General features: G+C 45.1%; 3 protein-coding genes and 2 non-coding genes across 7 annotated transcripts; 4 read left to right on the top strand and 1 right to left on the bottom strand.

Moving 5' to 3' along the window:
- Nucleotides 1-9: 9 nt before the first annotated feature.
- Nucleotides 10-98, bottom strand: trnar-ucu (transfer RNA arginine (anticodon UCU)). Its single transcript is given in 2 exon segments — nucleotides 10-45; nucleotides 62-98. It is a non-coding gene; the product is annotated as a tRNA-Arg (tRNA).
- Nucleotides 99-945: 847 nt separating this feature from the next.
- Nucleotides 946-6,209, top strand: coro1b (coronin, actin binding protein, 1B). The gene is made up of 11 exons (XM_003966878.3): nucleotides 946-1,250; nucleotides 2,296-2,503; nucleotides 2,674-2,796; nucleotides 2,914-3,043; nucleotides 3,491-3,672; nucleotides 3,794-3,913; nucleotides 4,135-4,239; nucleotides 4,323-4,468; nucleotides 4,588-4,645; nucleotides 4,737-5,051; nucleotides 5,132-6,209. The coding sequence occupies exons 2-11, from the start codon at nucleotides 2,300-2,302 to the stop codon at nucleotides 5,252-5,254; spliced, it is 1,506 nt and encodes a 501-aa protein (XP_003966927.1). The 5' UTR covers nucleotides 946-1,250; nucleotides 2,296-2,299; the 3' UTR covers nucleotides 5,255-6,209.
- A 499-nt stretch (nucleotides 6,210-6,708) lies between these two features.
- Nucleotides 6,709-19,570, top strand: dtx4a (deltex 4, E3 ubiquitin ligase a). 3 transcript variants are annotated; one of them, XM_029839927.1, is made up of 11 exons: nucleotides 6,709-6,959; nucleotides 7,436-7,565; nucleotides 8,425-10,220; nucleotides 10,736-10,950; nucleotides 12,173-13,331; nucleotides 16,824-16,885; nucleotides 16,972-17,133; nucleotides 17,210-17,271; nucleotides 17,381-17,701; nucleotides 17,789-17,878; nucleotides 17,983-19,570. In XM_029839927.1, exons 4-11 carry the CDS (start codon nucleotides 10,743-10,745, stop codon nucleotides 18,211-18,213), a joined length of 2,295 nt encoding a protein of 764 aa, XP_029695787.1. In that variant the 5' UTR covers nucleotides 6,709-6,959; nucleotides 7,436-7,565; nucleotides 8,425-10,220; nucleotides 10,736-10,742; the 3' UTR covers nucleotides 18,214-19,570. The 3 variants fall into 3 exon arrangements, with proteins under 3 accessions (XP_029695787.1, XP_029695788.1, XP_011604955.2); XM_029839928.1 differs by lacking the exon at nucleotides 6,709-6,959 and adding an exon at nucleotides 7,000-7,357; XM_011606653.2 differs by lacking the exons at nucleotides 6,709-6,959; nucleotides 7,436-7,565; nucleotides 8,425-10,220 and adding an exon at nucleotides 10,353-10,513.
- trnaa-cgc (transfer RNA alanine (anticodon CGC)) lies at nucleotides 9,681-9,752 on the top strand. The gene has a single exon. It is a non-coding gene; the product is annotated as a tRNA-Ala (tRNA).
- A 1,145-nt stretch (nucleotides 19,571-20,715) lies between the features above and the next one.
- On the top strand, nucleotides 20,716-23,392 carry msantd1 (Myb/SANT-like DNA-binding domain containing 1). The gene is made up of 3 exons (XM_003966898.3): nucleotides 20,716-21,302; nucleotides 21,394-21,681; nucleotides 22,121-23,392. The coding sequence occupies exons 1-3, from the start codon at nucleotides 21,049-21,051 to the stop codon at nucleotides 22,410-22,412; spliced, it is 834 nt and encodes a 277-aa protein (XP_003966947.2). The 5' UTR covers nucleotides 20,716-21,048; the 3' UTR covers nucleotides 22,413-23,392.
- Nucleotides 23,393-23,637: the final 245 nt, after the last annotated feature.

Genomic DNA, 23,637 nt, shown 5'->3' with positions numbered 1-23,637 from the left:
ACAAAAATGCGACTCCGGTGGGACTCGAACCCACAACCTTTGAATGCCTTCAATTGCAATCTAGAAGTCCAATGCGCTATCCATTGCGCCACGGAGCCACCTGTTGCATGCTACTAGAAGAGCTGTATAGATGTTTACGACCATCGTTTTGTAATTATATAGTATATTATATAATATAGTACAGATATGCTAACACACATGAGCGTAATCTTAGGAGTGTGATGTTAAGTTTAAATTACTTGAAAACATAGAATGAAAACCATGACGTTTTTTATCCTGTATCGACCACTGGGTAGCGCCAAACCCCCATGTTCGCATTAGACCAACAGATTACAGGTCATTGCAGTCATGTGTCATTGGAATTTTAAAACAAATGGAAGTTTGAGAAACTGTTTTTCTGCATCCTGGCACTGGAAAGATTTTCGGTAGCTTTTCCATTTCTGCATTTTAATTTTAAAAGTTAGCTTAAATAACTTTCAACGAGAATTGAATTGAAGACGTGCATGGATTTTTTAACCCCCTCCCAAAATCCCATGACAAATACTTGAATCCTCTTAATTGGTCCTTATTATATGGGCTATAGATTCTGAGCACATATTTGTTATCTAGTTTTCCAATACGCAATATTTTCTAAAAGAAACAGAACTGTATTTTCTCAAATTAAGCACCAAATGGCAGTCGAGAAAAGGCGCTTCTCCCCGAAATTAAAATTTAAGATGTGCCGCAAATCGAACACTGGGTGGTGCTAACACACCCTTTAAAGATCCCCTCAGCGCTGAATCCCAGAATATATGGATGGACGGAAAGAAAAAGGGACAATTCTACACATCTACACGGAAGCCCTTCATATTTCAACAATTTGTTGTTCGGGAGGAGATTTTTCGTTTTATGCTAACTTCCTGTCGTGCCCGGAAGTGCGTTGTGCGCGGTCCAGCTGAAAGCGGCGGCATCCTGATCAACGTCAAACGTTCTGCGTGACATTGCTGTAGCTTCACGCATCCGCAGGGGGCATGTTCAGACTTTAACCATCAACCACGCCGCAACCACCCACAAACTAACGGGGGGGAAAAAAAAACAAGTTGGACAATTTAATTTGTAATGGACGCATTTAGTTTTGGGTCTGCGCAATCGACGTGACCGCCTCCGTGAACGCAGCGGAGGATTAAGTTGCCGGTGGCGGATTATTTTATTGGCTTCCTCCTGCCCGAGTCTGTGGCGATTCCTAATAGGATAGTTCGAGCATAAACAAGGTATGCTACACTCTATTACACGACCTTTTATCGTTTCTATTAATTAGCTTCCTTTGTATCAAGCGTCTGGACTTATTTCCTGGTGCCGTGTGGAGGCAACAATGGCATAAACGGTATAAAATAACCGTGTGGATCACTGTTGTAGGGCGATGGAGGAACAATAGAACCTCGCAGTGATGCAGGGTTAACAGTTTGAGGCTCGGATGGGCAGTAAGCAGCTTCATCCTCAGTGTGCAGGTCAATAACGTGGACTTTGCTCTCATACCTGCAGGGACACGGTTTGCTATGACAACTGTGAAGCATCACCATGGCCTCTAGAGTTACTGACCCTCCACCATCAGCAGTTCCGTCCGCCCAACCCCCTCTTCCATGTTTGGGTTGGAGGCAGATGATGCCCTCCTGTGCACTGAAGCCTGACTGGACTTTGGCTCTGACTGCATCCACTGTCCACTTATTAATTAGGACTGATGGTTTTCCTTCATTCCACTCAGGCCACCCTTTTAGTAGTTTAGTGAAATGTACTTCATACCAAATTACTGCCATTTGATGGATATTAGAAGTTTCTAATGGCACCAGGATAAACGGGTGCTGTGTGGAAGTTTTTTTTTTTTTTTCTCTTGTATAATTGGACCTCTGCCATTATATCTCAGCATGGTTCCTCCAAAAACCGATCCCTGAGGCTTCACTCCTTATTAATGTGTATAAATTGTCAGGGGTTCCCCCTCCATGGTTGCGCCACCATATTTCTAAAGTAGCATGGAATGTAATACAACCTGTATATCTTACTCCAAGCCCATGTTTGTGCAGTTGTGCAAAGCTCCAGTTTGGTCCTGGGATTTCAGCACCTGCCATCAGTCTTCTCGCCACTAGATGGCGCCAAATCAAACACAACTGTTAAAATAATTTTATGAATTGAAAATAAACTATAACCTAACTAGCACATACTTTGTTGCGCAGAGTAATATGACCGTGAATTTGGAAAAAAAAAATTACTGCACTTTACTGACATGTAAAAAAACAGTGGTTGTTGTTTTCTTTCTGTCAGAGAAATGTCTTTCCGACGAGGTGTGGTCAGGCAGAGCAAGTTCCGCCACGTCTTTGCCCAAGTGTGGAAAAGCGAACACTGCATCGATGACATCCGCGTGTCCCGCGTCACCTGGGACAGTCCACTCTGTGCCGTCAACCCAAAGTTCATTGCAGTTATCGTTGAAGCTGGTGGAGGAGGGGCCTTCCTTGTTGTCCCAATCGGCAAGGTTCAGCTTTTCTCTCCACATCTTATCGACACATTTTAAATAAAAACAGCTTTTTTAATGCGCTAAATCATCACGTGTCCTGCTGTCGCTCACACTTCTCAGATTAGTAGATTGTTACTTCTGAATCATTACAGAAGTAACAAGCCAACGGTCCCATTTTTGTCCCACAGAGCGGGCGGATCGATCAGTCCTGTCCAACAGTCTGTGGCCACGCGGCACCCGTGCTGGACATTCAGTGGTCTCCTCACGATGACAACATCATTGCAAGTGCCTCAGAGGACTGCACAGTAAAAGTCAGTGAGAGTTTTCTTTAAGTGTGGTTAGCATGTGGCATCGTATGTGTGCTGTGAGCCTATGATAGATGCTTCAGAAATGTGGGCTACCCATTGATTGTCTCTTTCTGATCACAGATATGGCAGATCCCAGACGGCGGCTTGACGAGTCCAATGACCGAGGCTGTGTTGACCCTGGAGGGACACAGTAAAAGAGTGGGAATCCTGGCTTGGCATCCATCTGCTTTAAACATCCTCTTAACCGCAGGTAATGGCGTGGCGACGGCCTTGTGGCGAATATGATGCAGTCATCAAAGTTTTCACTGTTTCCAGGAGAGTAGCTATCAGAAATTGTCTCTCATTGCTAGAGAGTATGTGGAATCTAGCTAGCTAAAACTGCACCAAATGAATACAAGGCAAAATTCAAAAGGTTTTATTTTAAACAATGTTATATTGACTGTAACCAATAGTGAGTGGGTGTTGGTGTCAGAGACATGCGGATGTGACTGCGTGCGGTGCAACAAAGAAAGATTTTGACCTGTCGGGCAGGTTTTCAGACTCGCACACACTCGCATTTTTTATAGGCAAGTCACAGACCTGGGTGCGAACGTGCCGTCGCTTTGGCAGTATTTTCGCATTAAAGTGTTCCAGAGTTTAGGAACATATGTCCTTTTCTAATGTGGTTACGCTGGATGTGGCGCTCTTCTCTCCTCAGGCTGTGATAACCTGATTTGCGTGTGGAACGTGGGCACAGGGGAGCTGGTGTACCAGCTGAGCGAAGCACACCCAGACCTGATCTACAATGTCAGCTGGAACAAGGATGGCAGTGCTATCTGTACTGTCTGCAAGGATAAAGCACTGCGTGTTATAGACCCACGCAGGGGCACTGTGCTCAAGGTTATTTTACAGTGATCACTTATTACGCATTCACACGTAAACATTGATTTCCAAGTTAAAATCTTATCCATATGCAGTGTATGGTATGTCGCAGGTTGCAATTTAATTGTTCTGCTCTAAGGTGAAAGAGAAAGTCCACGAAGGAACCCGGCCGATGAGAGCTTTGTTCCTCTCTGATGGGAAGATCTTGACCACAGGCTTCAGTCGCATGAGCGAGAGGCAGCTGGCGTTGTGGGACACGGTACGTCCTCGGTCACCAAACGCAACAATGCTTCTAACTCCACAGGGATCTGTTTTGCTTTACAGTTAGCCTTATTCCGACCGGTGCTATTAATTTGCATTAGAGACGTCAATTTTTAGGATTAGATGGACTTTGCATCCTGTTACTGATAAACGGTCCATAATCTTCCCAACATCAAAGCGCAAGTTTGCTGAGATATTACTGTTTTTCCTGTTTAACAGAAGGATCTCTCCGAGCCAATGGCAGTGCAGGAGATGGATACCAGTAACGGGGTGCTTTTACCATTTTATGACCCTGACACAAACATGGTTTACCTGTGTGGAAAGGTGTGAGATAGCAGACGTTGCAGAGAAACATTAACCTCCATTCATCCTTTGCATCTCTCATAGTGGTGGTCTTCTTCCGACAGGGCGACTGCACCATCAGGTACTTTGAAGTGACGGACGAATCCCCCTATGTCCATTTCCTCAGTTTATACAGCAGCAAAGAGCCTCAGAGAGGTGCCGGATTCCTTAGTAAAAGAGGTGTTGATGTCAATAAGTGTGAAATTGCAAGGTAAACAAGTATATTTAAGTCTTTGCTCTTTAGCGTTGCAGCGGATATCCTTGTTATTAACTGATAAATGCAGGAACCACCAGCTTTATTTGGTTTAGATTAGTCATTGCTGTCTGCAGGTTCTACAAACTCCATGAAAGGAAAGTGGAGCCTATTTCAATGACTGTACCACGAAAGGTAAGAACAATTGAACCGTATCACTTTTTTTAAAGAGACGTGTGTAAAAAAAAATATATATATAAAACTGACGATTTTTCTGTCCCCAAAGTCGGATCTGTTTCAGGTAGACCTCTACCCAGACACGGCCGGCTCGGAGCCAGCGCTGCAGGCCGACGAGTGGATTGCCGGACACGATGCACCGCCTCTGTTGGTCTCCCTGAGTGGCGGCTACACGGCGCCACCTTCCAAGCACAGAGACACCCTCCGGAGCAAGCCACAGCTCACCTCTCAGGACTCTGGGTCCGGCGCCGCCTCTCCCTCAGCCGGCACCACAGTTTCTACCAAAGAGACGGAAGAAGAGCAGCCGCAGCCACGGGTGTCCGTTAAGGACACCGATGGAAATGCTGAGAGGCAGAAGAAAGAGGCAAGACAACCGAACGGTGGCCATCGCCATTCATAAAAAACAGCTTTCCCTGATTTGTCCTCCTCTCTCTTTCCTTTCAGGACGAACTGTTGAATGAGTTGTTAGCAGAGATGAAGGCCTTGCGCGCTGTCGTCCTCGCCCAGAGCCAGAGAATCGAGTTGCTGGAGAGGCAGCTGGCTCGTATTGAGGATGGCGACGTGTGAGCGAAGAGGAGGACGGCTACGACATTCAGGAGAGAAGTCTTACCGTATAGTCCTTAGCCTTACTAGCTTCATCCATAACCTTAAGCTGTGAGAGAGGGAAGATGTAGTGAAGCATAGTGATGAGCCCTGACTCACCGTGGATTAGAAGTATTGTGATTTTTTTTTCAAAAAAAAGCTGATTCTGAGAACACAGTGTCGTCTGCATAGAGTGATTACTAACAGCGAGACAAGGCTTTGGTTTCAATAACATGGTGTTATGTAGCAACTGTTTGATGGTGCTTCGAGCTTTTCTGATTCAGTTTGAGGGGTTTTGATAGAGTTTCTGTGCACAAATGCACATCTTTTGGTTAAAAGCGTTACAGTGAAGGTAAAGGAATAATGATACACTGGCGCTTCCATTGTAGCTTCTTTTAAGGAGTACAGAAATGTAATCGTAAGGCTAATCAATCAGGTAGACATGCTGCTGCTCTGTCATTCTGAGAAAACCAATTGTCAACTGTGTGACTTGTGCTCTGTTTGACAGTTTCTTTATGACTCCGCGTGTATGAGTAGGAACATTTCCAGTAAATTACAACCGCAGCTGTGAGAATTATCTAATTTAACGTGATTATTTTTTTTCTATGTTTGTATGTGTTTGTTTTTGAGCATCTTTTCGGGCATCACAATAGATGCAGTTTAGCTTCATACGGGAAATCCGAACGTGTCCTTGCACTAGTTGTAGTACTGTAATTAAACGTCCTAATTTAAACTAAATTTCTTTCAAATTGTGAAATGTCTTAATTTTTCTGTTTTGTGTTTTACAACATGCTCTAGAGGCGTGTCACAGCGATACTTTCTGAGTCCAACTCATGTTAAGTGCTGTATGATATTTGTACTTTGTGCATTTGCCTCTTCACACTACCAGTAGCAGTTTAAATGCAGTTTCATTAATAAACAGTCCTTTGTACTCATTGAATGGCTTCTTTTTATGATATTAAAAGTGGATGTTTATAGTCTTGCCTCAGGCAAACTGTTATAGAGCACAAAAGGCACCGTCGTCTTGGTAGATTCTTTAATTCTTCTGTTTTGTAAACTGGAACTATTAAAACCTTACAAAACAAAGTTTACTTTAGGAAAGTTCTAAATGTGAAGGCCTATAAGCGTCTAAACAGCTTTAATGAGGAGGACTGTGGGACGATAGCTCCTTATCTTCCATAGAATAACTTCTTGGGTTTTTTAAAAACCAAAAACCTGGCAATCAAGTTGAAGCAGAGCAGATTTCACTTCCTGAAAGCAGGATCTGGCAACCAATCGGTCTTCAGAGCTTTCACCTTCAGTGTGGAATCGAAACTCATTTATTCATCATAGAAGTGTAAATATACTGTGCAATGTTCACTCTTAAGAGCACTTCCGCCTCGTACAAAAATACATCTTTTACAGGAAACAAATATTTGACATGTAGAAGCAACTTTTGATTTAACCTGCACCTGTAGCAAAAGTCTGCAGCCCAGCTCGAGTTGATATTCAAATGCACATCTTTCCATTAATAGACTGCACTTCTTGTTTGTCGTCACACCCTCGGCAAGATCTCTTCACCACATTTCCTTCATCACTCAATCTTCACGTGCAGCTCTGTTCAGACGGCCGCCGGGTCCAAATTGCAAGACTTTTAAGCCGCCCTGGACCACAAAATTTCATTTCCTGACTTTTCTCATGCAGACAACAGGTAAACCTCGCACACTTTTCCAACATTTTAACCCTTCATTTGCATATTTGTTGACTAATTTACCTTCAAAGCAAAGTGAAGCAAGGTTTTTCAGGTGATTGAATTTATTGAAAGTGTGATTAGTGAAATTATCGAGCTTCACAGACAACTTATTTTTATTTTGGTGAAATACTATTAATCTAGGAAATAAATGTCTTGTGTGAGGCTGCTGATGCTGCTCTTAACAGGAAATCAGCAATACAGCAAGTGGTCTGCTAGCTTCCTGTCACTGCAGCGCACACATCTTACAGACGAAGATACAGCAGAATGCACACTTCCTGTTACTATCTATGATTTTAGCAATTATAAGACTGTAGAGCAGCTGGTAGTTATCATTTTGGACCATGTTTTGAAGGAGGGTGAGGTTATTGTTCTAAGAAGATGATAATGTGTTTTTTTATTCCATTTCACCAACTTTCTGTTCATATTTATTTCAGATCCTGATTTTGAATTTCCTGATGGCTCTCGTCTCCGATACACTGACAGTTTCGAAGTTTTGACTGCAAAATTCAATCTGCAAGTGTGACACAAAAGACATTTGGATTTTTCTGTTGAACAGCGACGAAGGTAACTACAACTTTGGACCCAGTCTGACACTTTTATAGCATCAGGTCCAAACCTTTTTTAAATTTAGACAAAGATTAGAAGAATCATTTACAATGTTTTATTTGATTTTGTTTTTAATTCTATGGGATTATTTTTCTTAATTGAGATTTATTTATTTTATTTTAAGATTGTGGTGAAAGCTATATGTTGCTAATCACATTACCGGTAGTTGGAAAAAAAATGGCGCAGTAAAGACCAATACTGGCACTTTGGGCTGGTGGTTTGAAACTAACTGAGTGGGAGCTGCATAAAATACCAGCGAAAGTGTTTTTATTCTAATTTTCTGCTCCTTCTAATGAATTTGTAATTATTTAAGTTGTATTTAATACAAATACCTTTACTGACATCGATGAAAACCAATAGTCAAAGTGAGGGTGCTGACCTATCTAACCCAAATGTAATTAGGTCGTTATTTGTGTTTAGCTGATTTATTTTCATTTATAACACATTAATTAATATGAGTTGAATGATTTTTATTTGAAATTTACTTTTTCTAAATTAAGCTGACTTTCTTTCTTCCTTCTGTGGAATTTTATTTTTTTTTTAAAAGTTTTGTTGTGACCTAAAAATTCTATTTTATAGTGAAAAAATCAAATGAAATTCATATCTTGTGCTTTAGACCAAGAGAAAATGATGATGCACACCAATATTAAAATGAATGGATTTAACATCCACTTTTAGTCATTTATTACACTTTGTATCAGAAAATCACCTTTTAATTTCATGTTGTAATAACTATGACTATTATTAATAAAATAACCACAATTTATACTTCTGCATTGTAACTAACAGCAAATTTTCTTTTTTTTCTTTTTTTTAGCATGTCTCGGACTGTTCTGATCCTGTTTTTCTGCATGTTGGTTTTGATGGTGCTCTTGATTGTCTTGTACAAGAAGTTGAACAAAGAGTCAAATGGGGAATATACAATCAGGAACATTGTGTATAAAGATGGAGGAGTCAGGGACCGGCTGAGAAATGTGGCACTAGCCCTGGGGACACGTTTTGGAGTCCAGCTGTGGCCCCATGATGACATGGAAATGCAGGAAGTTAGGGATGAAGAGTCACAGGTGCAGAAAGGTGACAGCCAGGTGAGCGAGATTGAGAAGAAAGATGGCAATGCAGAGGAAGAAGATGGCGACTCTTCGGATGACGAGTCAAGTTTGGAGGATTCTGAGACAGGCGAAGAAGCCAGACTCACTGATGAGCCAGAGAGAGGGGAGAAAAGGGAGGAAAAGGAGGAAGAATTGGGAGGGGAAGGGAGTGGAGGTGCTGAACTGTTGATAAATATCAGTCAACTCTCTGGAAGTGCCATCTGGTCTGAGGAACAGGCCAGGGGATTGAGCGAGGTGACTCCGCTTTAGACCAGATGGGAAGGAAACAAAAAGGGAGGGTTCTGAAATATTCCAAGGCCTGACAGTGAGCTCATTACCCAGCGTAGAGAATGTAAACTCCCACCCATGACAACATATCTGTTAACTCCATCGGGGTAAATAAGCAATGTATGAAATAAGTTGTTAGGAATGTGCAAGATTACGCAACATTTTCAAACCTTTTCATGTAAAAGTGGTTTATTGGCTTAACAGTCAGGTTTGTGCATACTGTAAAGTAAAAAACCAGTTTTATTGAACAGTTTAAATGTGTTTTTTTTAACATAAAGGATTAAAAAGAGAATATTTGCTTGTGTCTGTATTCCTGAAAATCCTGAAATAACAATCAACTAATGTCATTTTACGGATCTTATTTATCTAAAGCTAAGGAGCTAATGGGCTGAAATTACAGCTCTGCACATTATTATTCGCTTTTTTAAAAAGTATATTTCCTACGTATCCAACGAGATGAGACGTACTTAAATTCATAAGTTTCTTAAATTTTGAGAATAAGGAAAAGTATCAACAAGTGATAACTGTAAAGAACAGAAATTGTTCTTTTATAAGCCTCTGAAATAGTAAAAGTTAACTTAAATGTTGAGATTGACCGCGGACCATAAGAAGAAAGTCACTACCTACGATCTTGCGGTAAGAATGGTTCGTATATAGTGGTTTTATATGTGGTTATAATGCTTATAAAACGTCCAATGGGGATGTAGCTCAGTGGTAGAGCGCGTGCTTCGCATGTATGAGGTCCCGGGTTCAATCCCCGGCATCTCCAACGCTTTTACCTTGACGACTTTCATTTTATTTCTGTTGGTTATTATTTTATTTGTTTTCAAGTATGTCTCACAATTTAAAAAAATATGTTGACAATTTAGAAGAAATCATCAAAGCTGCTAATATTTGCAATAGAGCGAGGTCCAGATGCGAGACGTCGGTCATTGGTCAGACGGAGCACTCGATCACATCTGATTGGACGTGGGAGGCCTCCGTGGCGTGGGAGTGTTCACGCACGCGAATGTCAAATACTCGCCGGCCAAATTATTTTTCAGTGGTGTGTGAAAGACCCGCACGACCGAGACGTAATGGACGAACAAAGGAGTGAGCTCGAGTAAAGTAAATTGGGATCTAGCTGCAGCTGAATGCCGGGGTTTCGCCAGCAGATGTTCTCACGGTGACCAGATGGATCACAGAGCAGCCGAACTGTGCAACAAAGCAGCCGTTTGACTGGAGCCGATCTAATCCGGTAAATATCTAATTTACTCTCCCTTCCAAGAGCGCTTGATACGGACATTAGCATCGAAGCCAGTCTGCCACAGCTACACCCACTTCACGAGTGCAGATTTCCAAGTTGCATTTTCTTCTCTCACCCTAACTTGATTGTGCCGGAGAAATGATTTCAGTAGACGTCACTCATCTGCATAGGGAGTAAAATGCAACCATCCTAAACGGCCTTTTGCGCCCTAAAAACGCTCAATCCTTGCCGGGCCATTAAAGGACCACCTAGTCGCTGCCTAACCCAAACTGCAAACATGGAAGGTACAGTGTGCATGCAGTGTCATCCCAAAAATAGACTTGTATACGTTCATATCCACTGATAGGGGACACATCTAGGTTGCAAACCGTTCAAGATGGATGCAGCTCCACTGTGCGCAGGGATGCACGGCAGCGCGGCAGCAGGGCGTCTTTAAACACCAGCATCTCGGTGCTTTTCGCTTTCATTTACGCCTCCGTGTTGTTGTCGCTTTGTCACCTTTGCAGGGGTAGGATGTTACTAGCATCCGCCGTGGTGGTATGGGAATGGCTGAACGAGCACGGACGCTGGCGGCCCTACAGCCCGGCTGTCTGTCATCACATCGAGGCAGTCATCCGGAGCGACCCGCGCTGTGGTAGCGTTGTCCTCGGCCAGGTGGACCTGCGCCTCTCGCCCTACATCATCGATTTGCATTCCATGCACCAGTTCCGACAAGACACAGGTGAGCAGCGAAGTGGAGAGGAGAGGTGGAACAATGTGGCTGGGCCTTTTTATTTATTTCCGCACGGACTATTCACGCCTTTGTGCCACTTCTGCAGCTAAAGTTGACGCTTTAGGGGGCACGTTTGATGTAAAGTGCAGCAGAAACGAGAGAGAGACTTTAAAAAGAGATTTGGAAGAAAAGCAGAGAGGTGTGTGAGACGGAGTCGTCATTTATCAGATCTAATATTCATTTTGTGTTTTTTGCAGGCAGGGATTAGTACAATGTCCACACATTCAAGTACATTTCCACTTTAAATGATCACACTATCGTAGGTTTTAGTCCCTTTTCTTACATTTTGCTGCAAATATGCAACTTCCAATCTGCAAAGTGGCGGCGCATGAGGAAACTTGTTGCATGTATTTGATGGTACACAGTAAAGTGTATGTATAAAAACAGTGTGCACATTTTTAAGGGATAGCAGAAAAGAAGGAAAAAAAGCAACAAGTCCCTTTAAACTTTGCAGTACTTGAGAAAAACGTACTGGGGCTAGCAAAGAGGGGAGTTGTCAGATATCTAACTTTGGCAGAGACCCCCTCAGTCTCAACACTGGCTGACAAAGGCCTTTGTGTACTTTGTTTTCCAAACCCAGCAGAAGCTGAAATGTGGGGGGCTGGGTGCCCCCAGACTAAATAGGAGACAGGGAGGAGGAGAAGAGGGAGGAGAAGGGTGGGAAGGAATTTCAGAAGTCTGAGGTCATGGATGAAACTGGGTCGATGGGAACAGACTTCATGAATGGACTCCTGTCCAAGGTTATCACCAAACGGTGCTGCAGAAGGTGATTAGAAGAACGATGTCCTCGCTCTTGCGTCTCAGTCTCTCAAACGGTTTTCATGCTCGGATGTGTTACATTTAAGTTCCTCCGGAGTCCCTGGGAAAGCAAACAACAGCCAGTTTCTGGTCAGATCAAGGCTGCCAGCCAATCAGAATTCAGAACAGCGTGTGCTGTTACCAGGGGAAACCTGTTTGCCCAAATTCTTAGCAAGCAAACACAGACATGTTGAATTTGTTAGAGTTGCAATGAACTTGTCCACGTGAATTAAAACACCAGCTGATCCTGACAAACTAAGCCCCATGATTCCAACTAAAACGAAAAAGTAAAAAAGAAAAGTTCCTCTTTCAAGTACTACTTCAATGGAAGGAAAACAAATGCTAAATTCCGTCGTCTATCTCCCTGCTCCAGGAACCCTTCGACCGGTTCGACGTAGCTTCTACGACCCGAACACAGCACCGGGTCAGGGCTGGTTGTGGGAGTGGGAGAACGACACCGGCAGTTGGACGGCGTACGACACGGAGGTGGGCATCGCAATCCAGGCCGCACACGACCGCCAGCAGTCCTGGCTGGACCTGGCGCCTCTGGGCTTCTGCTACCTCATTGACTTTGAAAACATGACCCAAATCAATGGGCAGACGCAGCGTTGCCGACGCATCCAGCGCCGCTCCGATCTGGCTTACCCGCTGGTGTCTGGGCCGCTTCCAAAATCCCACCACGCCTGGGGGCCCATGTCCATGCCCAGCCAGGGAGGACTGCTTGGGGTGGATGTTTCTGGGGCTGGCATGGGGATCAGGATGAGCAGCAGCGGGACTGGAAATGGCAGTGCGTACCCCAGTGGGGCCCTTCCTGCATCTGCCATCACCTCATTGGGGCAGCCCTGTGCCTGTCAGCAGTGCATGTTGGTGCTCAGCGTCAAAGCAGGAGCCATGTCGGCTGCTCAAACTCTGGGCCGGAGACCGCCGCAGACCAAGCCGCCCAGTCCCAAATTCAGCAGTCACCAAATCCCCGGAGGGTCGTACTCGCTAACCCTTCCCCGGCCACCTGCCCTATCCCGCTCCTTTTCCCCTCACAGGACGTCTGTAGTTGGGGCGACAGGTGGCTACACTGTGGATCCCGGAGGTATCGTTGGTGGGAGCAGCGTCGCTAGCGCCACCCTTGGCTTTGGCGGTGGCTTCAACAACTCTTTCTCCTTCCTCAACTCGGCCACCGCAGCCCTGTCCATCTCCTCCACTCGGCCCCCTCCTCCGCCCCTGCCTCCTCCCCCTCCCCCTCCTCCGCCCTCCACGACACTCGCGTCCGCCTCCACCTCTGCCTCTCAACCCTCCACCTCATCCTCCCTTTCCACTTGCTCGACCGCCCCAGCGGCTCCCGCTCCGGGCCTACCGCTGATCTCCACGGCCTCCTCCACCTGCACGCCCTCACCTTCCGCTCGGGTCCTGGGTCCCGTGTCCTCATCGGGTGCCGCCTGTGCCGCGCCTCTGCCGCCCAGGTCCAGCCTCGCTGGGCTGAGCCGACCAGCACTGCAGCGCATCGCAATGGCCCAGTCACGTGCTCTTATTGCCTCTGGGTAAGTAGCCTGAGAGTCCCTCGAAAGTGAAGCCAAAGCATCACATTATTAGAATTAGCTGTTAGCATTTTGTTGCCGCAATTTTGTCAATATACCGCTTACGGAGACCCGAAGCAAGTTTCATTTTCAGTCGGAATTTAATTAGTTTAAAGCCCTGATTAGGGCATGTGACATCAGCCCTCATTAGCATGCACAAACTTTTAATCTTCATGACAAAATCCATCTGGCAAGTTCATTTTATCGGGTTAAAAAATGTCAATAACACAATGAAGAGCATTCAGACCAAACAATCTGTGCTTTCACAAGTGTTTCACATTCCAGACATTTGTCATGCAACCAGTTAATGTAGAATTATCCTCATTCACACTTAACCACACACACACACAGAGTGAAATTCTTGTTGTCTTTATTTCTAAACGCTTCAGGCCTGTTTGCCTATGAAAAGCCTGGAAATCCTTTGCAGTTGTGCGTCTGTGTCCATGACACTGCAGTTATTTTCATCTGGAATAACTTTAGACCATGCGGGATGTCTCCATGATTATGGAATGTGACAGCTTCTCAAAACAGGACCTTGGTTTTGCAACTCGTGACAACAAAACATTAGTTTTTCAGTTGCGTGTCGACAATAGATTTCTTATACTGCTGTTCTAAAGGGTCGAAGGAGGGAGCAGAAATATGGATAGTTGACTTTTTTTCCTTTTTGCGCAGACGGTTGTATTTGTTTGGGTTGGGGGGGCAAGACCAAAATGTCTGGGGGCTGTTGTAAGAGCCTGAAACGCTCACATGGTTTGAGACGTCAGCGGATCACTGTGAATACACACAGACTCGGATTCCAGATGTTTGCGAGGCTGTATAATGTGCCCAGGCACATGTGCACATGAATGCCTGCTTGGTAGAGTGTCTGCACGTGCTCGCCTTGCAGAGCTCCTCGGCCTTCGCAATCTGCGCATTAGTCATCCAGCTAAACCTGGTATTAATACCAAACACAGCGGGATTAATATTCTCACTTTGGTAATCTCTCCTGTGTGTGAGGCCACTCGCCCGTTCTTTGGCCATATCAGCCGAACGTTGCGTTTCAACTGCCATCATCTTTTCCCCCCGTGTCCATAACTGCCCCTGCAGGGGCATGTAGCGACGTCCTGTACTGAGTAGCTTAGCATGGGTTAGCCTTTGAAGAATGCCTGATTCTGGTTTATGAAGAAAAACATATTAGAATAAAATGGCATGCCGGGCCACTAGGTGGCAGTGTGGTCCCTGTCTTAGTTGAATATGGCGAGTCAATCCGATGCGTTTACACACCCTTCAGTTGTCCAGTTAGGGCCCAAGTTGTGTTTTCATGGCAAGAAAAGTCTGATGTCCTCCACCGCTGCTTGTCAGCCCAGTCCCCTGCAGACTGAGCCGTCACCGCCCTCCCCTGGCCAACAAGTTACCCTTGAAGTCTGCAAAATCTCAGTCCTTGAGTCTTCTTTATATGAAGAAGAGCATTAGAAAAACACCGGTACTTTGAAGAAATGATCCTATGTTCTATTTAATGCACAGAATGACCAAACTTGTAACGACGACACCATGAGGACGACCATGCCAACGTGGATGGGCCTTTATAGACTTTAATGCTATGGTGGAAATGCAGTGTTATTTGGTGATTTTGTCATGTAAAACTGATCTACTTACTGTCTCATTACCTGTGGTGCAATGGAACAGATGGTTCCCAGAGAAGCTGTTTGCAGATTAAAGCTGTGACAAAAGTTTGAACCCATGCACACCTGTAGCTCTCCTTTATCCTCCTGTCTGCCCACTGGGAAAAATCCAGTTTCAGCATTTTTGCTTTTTTAGCCTTATGTCAGTCTGGACTTCAGGTGTGCACGTCTCATGTTGTGTAGAATCACATCCAGTCATAGTTGTGTGCGGTTATGCTGCAGATTGGGTCCCCCCCGGTCAGCAACACCCAGTGGTCCAGATGGAAGCTGCGCTAATGCTACCAGATTAGCTGCGGATCAGGAAAACGTGACAGGATGACGTTGCTGTCGTTTCCTGCCCTTTCTCTGCCGCACCTTCGATCATATTGCTCTCACTGACACGTCACTGTTAGTCATCTCCTCGGCCCCCGGCTTTGACCCAGTTCTGTTACTGGTTCACCTACAGGCGATGCAAACGTGACAGCTAGCAGGATTAGCCTGTTAGTAAACACATCCGAGTTAAAGAAGTAAAGTGCAGCAACAGCCGTGTCTGCTTGGCATCATTCGGGACTCTGGTCGACACTTTAATCCATCTGCTTTCATCTTCCTAGAAATATGTGGAGCCCAGGGTCTATATTTGATGTAGAAAAAAACACTTAAGATGGGTCTGACACATACACAAATCAGAATTTTCATTATAAGGTTTCATTCAAGGACGTTCCAATTATTGAAAATCAAAATATCTAAATGCTCGCTTGTAAAAATGTGATTAAATTCGATTAAACAGTAATTCTTTTGTAAAAGTGTTGATGAAGGATATATCCATCCAATAATATGTACATTTCCTGCTGCCTTCTAGACATTATAGCACATGTGGACAGTCAGGACTATAAATGACTAAATTAAATTACAAGACAAAAATGACATGAATAAACTAGCTAGACAAGCTGTTAGCAGTGCTCTTAGATTAAGAAATTTCTATTGAATTAGTCATTTAAACTTCCAGCAGGGAGTTAAAGGACTTTATAAATCCTACATTTAAAAGCTCACAGGTGTTTAAGAATAACAAAGCTTCACATAAGTGAGTGGACAGGCTGTCAACCTTATGGCAGAGTGACGTAGCACCTGACAGGTAATCCCACTCGTGATGCGTCTCCGGCCTGCAGCAGTTTAGCCAACAGATGGAGGCAGGTGGATTAGCCTTATAAAAGAACGTCGGAGAGCTTGAGCACAAGCAGAGCAGCAGAGGTCCTGACCAGGTCCTGTTCAAGTCGACTGCAGCTGGAATATCAGAGAGCAAAATGACCATTATCCGAACTGGCAGACCGTAAGTGGACCAGCAAAAGTTTAATACCGTTGGCCGTCGGGTGCTTTTAATACGATGGAGAAAGGAGTCGGCGCTGTTGAAAATCATTTCTTTTTGCTTTCCATACTGAAGCTTGTAATCCTTTAGGCTAACAACTACAGTATATCTGTCATTTAAAGGGGATTCCTTTTGTCATTGTTGTATTCTGCTGTATCGTGATCACGGGATAGTTGAGAAAAGCTGACGAAACGGGCAACGTCGACGCAAAGGTGTAAAAGTCGAGGTGCTTCTTGATGTGAAACGTCAGTCGGCAGGATGTCAAGTGCCGATAGGGAACAGCTGTCTGGTTTTTGTGTGACTGACTCCACAAAAGCTCCTTAGCCTGCTTGGATGGGCTGAACATATGGTGCTTACAGGTGCCTCAGCAGAGCCGGACGTGGCCCATATGGGTTGGAGTGACACCTGGCCGCCAGTGACACAGTTCTTAACACAAATTTGTTTTCTCTTCAGAGTGCCAACTGTTCCTGTGAAGAACCTGAACGGTTCCAGCCCTGTGCACCCTGCACTGGCAGGTAAAGACCACTTTGATTGTCTTTGAATGGCTGGAAACCCACTTGGCAGGGCTGTAGGTTAACCCCCCTCTGCTGGGTGTTGGTAGGAATCACGGGGATTCTGATGAGCGCGGCAGGACTTCCTGTCTGCCTGACTCGCCCCCCCAAGCTTGTGCTTCACCCTCCGCCGGTCAGCAAGAGTGACATCAAGCCCGTCCCGGGTCTGGGCCACTGCTGTCGGAAGACCACGAAGAAACAGGCTCGTAAAGGTGGGTTTGAGACGCTCTTTTTCTTCTATGAGCCTTATCCTTACCCCATCTTTAACGGCGTTTTGTGTTCTTGTAGGCAAGACTCCAGAAGAGGTGGTGAAGAGGTACCTTCAGAAAGTCCGCAATCCACCCGAGGAGGTAAGCTCTTTAGAATGATCTTGAGCTAAGAATGCAGTCTAAAGACCGTAATTCCAAGTTGCACATCAAAAGAACGGTCCTAATTAAAGCCTACCCTGACCTCCTTCAGGATTGCACCATCTGCATGGAGGCTCTGGCCGGACCTTCAGGCTACAAAGGTCCTGGCGTCGGAGGCATCTCGCGAGCCGAGTCGGTGGGCCGGTTGGTACAGTGTGGCCACCAGTACCACCTCCAGTGCCTCGTCGCCATGTACAACAATGGCAACAAGGACGGCAGCCTGCAGTGCCCCACATGCAAGACTATCCACGGAGTCAAGACTGGCAACCAGCCCCCAGGAAAGATGGAGTACCATGTCATTCCCCACTCCCTACCTGGCCACCCCGACTGCAAAACCATCCGGATCATTTATAATATCCCTCCAGGCATCCAGGTAGTGTCTCCTTGATGTTTTTGCTTCTAAAGTAACCGGGGAAGTGTCCTCGTAGAGGATCTAAGGAACTGTGTTATTGGTGTTTAGGGTCCAGAGCATCCAAATCCAGGCAAGCCCTTCACTGCCCGCGGGTTCCCCAGACACTGCTACCTCCCCGACAGTGAGAAAGGCCGCAAGGTACAGAATCACAAGGCTTTTGAATTTAGTAGTTATTTTTAAATGAAGTGGGCTTTGACTCATGCCCTTAAACATATGGGATGGCCTCTCATCTCCTCCTCTAGGTTCTGAGGCTTCTTCTGGTAGCGTGGGACCGTCGGTTAATTTTCTCCGTTGGCACGTCCAGCACCACCGGCGAGTCCGACACCGTCATCTGGAATGAGGTTCACCACAAGACAGAGTTTGGCTCCAACTTGACGGGCCACGGTTACCCAGATCCGGGCCACTTGGACAATGTCCTGGAAGAGCTAAAGGCGCAGGGCATCACCGAGGAGGAGTGTTTACCAAGAGACTGAATCCAGAATGTGTCAAACGATGCCAGAGTCTCCAGACGTGCAAACCTGCAGCGGCAACCGCAGCTGGACAGTGTCTCCAAACCTAAAAAGAACCAGGAGACGACTTATCACACGAACAACTTCAGTAAACTCTTGACGGGAAGGTTACAGAGAAGGTTTGGGCAGTGATGTTTCTTTGACGGCTGCATGAGTTGGTGCGGACGGGAAATCGTGGTTTCCATCTGGTCCAGCGAGATGCAGGAGCACTGTGCACAAACATTTCAGCGTTAGATTAAATGGAACATTTACTGTATACTGTGAGGATTCATATCATGAATGTAACTACATGATTTTAGCTTAGCACTGCTACTGCTGCTATGTGGAAAGAAGAGGGTGGAAAAGGAAGATGGAAGTGAGGTCAATATTTGTAGTTCAAAGGCAGAAGAAACTGATAAATATTTCAACTGTATAACTGGATATCTGAGCATGACTATTTGCTGACCTCTAGTGGTACTTTTACAGAACTACATCCATTTTTAGTTAGTTTTTTCCTTAATGAAAATGAATTGTTGTATAATATCAGTACTTGATATCTTATGTTATTCTTTCCATTCAGTCATTTTTTTATATCTATAATTTTATTCTGCATTTTGTTTTGTACAGTGTCTTTCTACGCATTGGTGTGGCATGACAAACTGAAGTGTAGGCTGAGGTCGACAGTAGTCTACCAGAGTTTGCCTGACACTTTTTTATGTTTACCCAGCTTTTTTTTTCCTTTTAAAAAAAAAAACACATTTTCAGTATTTTCTATTTGTTATTGACAAACAGACATTCCTTAATTGTCCTGCTATCAGAGCATGGGTGCAATTTAATAGCTTCTGTCTTCTTGTATCTGCATCGATGTTAAAGACTGATAGAGGATAAGATAACCTCCCCGCAGCCACCACCCTCCTACGCTAGGGGGAGTCGAGTCCCCCCCCCCCTCATGAAAGGCTTAGGTCAACCCTCCCTGAGCTCCGACTTGCACAGTTCTTTCTGCTCGGTCTCAAAAATGCAGAGGACGGCTCGCGTCTCCCATTTTTGTGGTCTCGCACACACCAGCCTCAAATGCTAATCACACTACTTCATTTTCTTTCCCTCGTGTTTATGTTACTTTTATTTTTGTCATGAGCAGCTGCAGAAGACTCTAGTTTTGAAACCAGCTGATTGTGATTGGGTCCGCCGCGGACCGCTTTAACACCTGACGGGCAGCCGTGCGTGCTGATACTAATGTAGGCTGACATTTAAAAAAAAGTGGTATTGATATTTCATGTATGAAGTGTACTGTATGTGTGTTTATGTGCACAAATTTGCATTAAACATTTTTTCTAAGGTTAAAGGAGAGAAAGTGGACTTCATGCCTTTATTCTGTGGCAGCCGTTGATATTTCCATGCGTGTGTGTTTAACAGTGCTTCCTTTTTGCAGATAACCCGATTTAATGACTTCTAGGCTTGAGGGCCGTATGACCAGTTTATCTGTAGATTAGTCTGGCCCTTGGATTAATAGTCTGGATTACTTCTAATTTAATGAATGAAAAGGTGTGTGTGGATAATCAAGCATAATTATAATGGACCCCAGCTTCAGGATTCATTCTGGGAACCCGGTTATAAAAGGTTGGGCTAATGGGAAGAAAGAAACCAACACTTATTCTCCATCTCGTTTGCCAGTTTTGTTTTAATTGGACAGTGAAGAGGACAAAACTGCCTTTCACATAAACTTTCATTTGTTTCTGCCTTCCTGCGATAGCGGGAGCGTCAAGTTTGGCCTTGAGCCGTAGATGTGCTGGATTCGCTGGAGTTGACGCGTGGCGCTCAGGTCAGCAGATGGGGGTCGATGGCGTGAGGGGGCCAACAACAACCGGTGGCATATTCATAAAGATGAATGTGACTTGGGCTGATGCAGGACGAAGAGTTTCCTGTGTCAACGTCTGCTGCAGGAGATGCGAGGGGGTAGAGGAGGAGGAGGGGGCGTAATATAGCAGATTAGCATGCTTAAAATGGGGGGGTGATCCCATATTACGAGGGGGAGGGGGTCATCAACTTGTTGGAGAAATCCTTCCTGGGTGGGGGGTCTCTTATCCACAGCCCACAGTTGGGAAAGGAGGTTTTTTTTGCTGCATCACAGGGGTTCTTATTATCATCATCAGTTGCCTTTTTCTTTCCAATGTCAGCAAATACCACACAAAAAGAGGCTTTCGCTCTGCTTTCAGGTCTAAACTGCAGACTCACGGTCCCCCCTCCACACACACACACACACACACAACTCATCCTTCTCTTCATCTGGTCTATTATTAAAAGCTTTTAAACGGAGCAGCGGCTCGGCTGTCTGCCAACTTCAGTGCTTGGTTGCCTGGGAAACACATACCGGTGGTCTCTGCTCTCTTTTTCTTTTCTCACCCCCACCCATTTAGAAATAAGCTCGTGTTTCAAAGCCGCTTGCTGCCTCGTTCACTCACTCCGCCGCCTTTCAGCTAAAAGCTTTTTGTGCTGCCTGTGCTGCAACATGGCGCGGAAAGGGGAGCAGATGGGAGTGGTCGGATCAGGGGGAGGGAAAATGAAGGGCCTCCCTCACTGTTGCCAAGGCAACTTGATGTCACAGTGACATCACACGCCACTAAAAGCTTTTAACCGGTTTCCTCTCCTGCCTTAGGCCCCATTTTGAGTCCTCTTTCAGATTGGCTCAAGGGGGGAAGGGCAGAGTCCAGGCTGTGTGTGTTTGTCACCACACGTGTTGGAACAGTAAAAAGGCTTTCAAATTAACCCTTTCAAACCACTCTGCAAAGGCAGCCTGCACGGGCCAACAGAGCGGTTTCAAAAATGGCCGCAGATGACAGTTTCAGCTACCTGATGCCAGGCCACAGCGAGAAGCACAGGCGGGCCCCGAACTGGACAGACAGCGAGATGAAGGCCCTGCTGTACGTGTGGGAGGAATACCACAACGAGCTGAAACTGAGCAAGAGGAACGCCAAGGTTTACGAGAAGATGTCCCAGAGGTTTTTCCACCTGACTGGAGAGCAGCGCTTCAAAGAGGAGATCAAGATGAAAATCACCAACATGTCTTTCCAGTACAGGCAAGTGCGGCAAATGTTTCAGCTGCGACTTCGGACTCCAGCTGCGAGGCCGTTTTTGCTTTTATAAAACTAACTAGTTTTGTTCCAACAGGAGACTTAAAGCCACGGTTGGGAAGAGCGGAGAGATCCCAGACTGGCCTTATTATAAGGCCATCGAGAAGATCCTGTCCAAGCCTCTGGAGAACGGCCGGGTGACCTCTTTGGAATTCCAGGCCTCCGGGGCCGGACCCTCCACCTCGTCCCAGTCCACCGACACCCTGGTGACCGAGGAGGGGATGGTGGGGTTCCTGCCCGAGTACACGGGCTCCTCGGATGAGATGGAGATCAAACAAGAATTTGACTCGCTGAGCTCAGACAGCGAACACACGCAGGGCTCCAGGTAACACGTTACGAGAGGCCGCGTTGTCTTTGACAGAGCTGCTCACGAGGGGCCCACAGTTCTCTGAAGGAGGGTTAGTCGTGGCGGCCATTTTGAATTATGGTCACCAATCTTTGATTACCGAACAAAATCAAAATCAAAAAAATGTTTTCAGATTAATTTACAAGTGGGACCCACAAATTATTGCAATTCTCATCTGGTGTTCCTGCTCTGGTTGCTTTTTTGGCTGAATGGACTTTATCAAAGATTAACTTTTCATGTTTATTTTCAGCTAAGATTTTAAGTTCCCCCAGTGTTTTCCCAGGGGGTCACATATCAATAAGGTTACCAATACTAAGCACCAGTTACAAACCTTTGTTCCTTTCCTTTATATTTAATCTCAGTACTTGGATTATAATCACAGTTTTAATACCTTGTACTTCACTTTGTGCCCCCCCAGCTCTCATCCTACGTCAGCCAGGCAAAGACAAGCCAGTAAACAACTGTCCATGAAGAAGAAGAAGCTGCGGCTGATGCAGGCCATGCTGCAGCAGCAGAAGAGGTCCAGTCGGGCCATAGAGGAGACCTGCAGGGAAGTCCATCGGGCCCTGAAGCAGCAGAGCCTCCTGCAGCTCCAGTGTCTGCAGCTCCAGGAGCGCATGATGAACCTCCTGGAGAAGATGATCCAGCTTCCGGCCTCCCCAGCAGCACCGTGGGGTCAGAGCGGGGTCAAAGACTCAGGGAAGCCATGAAGTATCAGCCAGTATCAGCCCTCTAGGCTTGGAAAAACTGTGGTCTTGCCACAAATTTGACCTTGTTAAAAAAACATGAGAGTATTTTATGGATTTTAGTTTAATTTGAATTATTGTTAATCGCGTTGCAGATATCAAAATGTAGCTGTAGAGAAGTAGAAAAATACTGCTGCTATTTCTTTTATCAGCTGGAAAGTCTTTACCAGATGGTATTATTGATGAAAAAAGACAAATGTTGGTGTTCTTTCATTGGGTGTATAGAAGAGGAGCAGGGCCACGTGTGATATGTCCATCTAAAATGAATGAGAAAGGCTCATTTTTAAAATGAAAATGTCTTTTTGTCTTAGTTCTAACTTGAAAGTCAAAATTGACCCTTTATAAAATCACCTTTTCTCTCAGAATTCTGCGAAACAACTGTGTTCATTAGGAAATCAGGAAACGCAATTTAAGAATAGACTTTAAGGTGCTAATTAGGAACGGAGGTCTACATTTTGAGAGTTTCAGGTGGATCACCAATGAAAACAAACATGATAGGAAACATGATGTTTGGCTGAAGTTCTAAGGCAGAATTAAACGGGTCACGTATGTTTCTTTGACATTCAGCCATAACCTTGTTGCATAAAACATCAACCTAAGGAGTGGTTTCGCTCTTGAATGTGTCAACACAGTTACATATGTAGCATCTAGAAGCAGGAGGTGAGATGTGACTTATTCATAGCTTTGTTGTAGGAAATGGCAAAACACAGATTTTATCTCCAATGTTCCATCAATAATAATCTCATTTAGTTGCAATAAATGCAAATAGGTCTATTCTTCCATTCATATCCAGCAACTTCCAACGGGCATCTGTCTGCACTTTAATTTAAAATAACGAGAGACAAAGGAAATAAGGTTTTCTCCTTGGTGGCACTGCTCTTTTAGGAATGTCAATAGCATATGTAACAAATGCATTTCTGTTGAATAAAACAACACAGTCTGCAGCAACGTCTCTGTTTCACAAACACTCCTGAGGCACAGAGCTGGCATCGTATGTCTTTTTAACTCTGTTTAAGAGGATTTGGAGAAACTGGGGATTGAGTTAGTCATGGCAATTCAGCTCAAGGACATCTGTTGTGTGCATCTCCATTATTATGTCAGTAAAACATATATCAATATAATACACCAGCCTGGGATTGGAAAAGCCATGTGACCGTGCAGCCGTTGGAGCCCTTTGACCATGCAACTC

This window comes from Takifugu rubripes, chromosome 8 (genome assembly GCF_901000725.2).
Source record: "Takifugu rubripes chromosome 8, fTakRub1.2, whole genome shotgun sequence".
Taxonomy (NCBI): Eukaryota; Metazoa; Chordata; class Actinopteri; order Tetraodontiformes; family Tetraodontidae; genus Takifugu; species Takifugu rubripes.
Note: the sequence above shows the minus strand (reverse complement) of the source record. Positions and strands in the feature narration are given on the sequence as shown.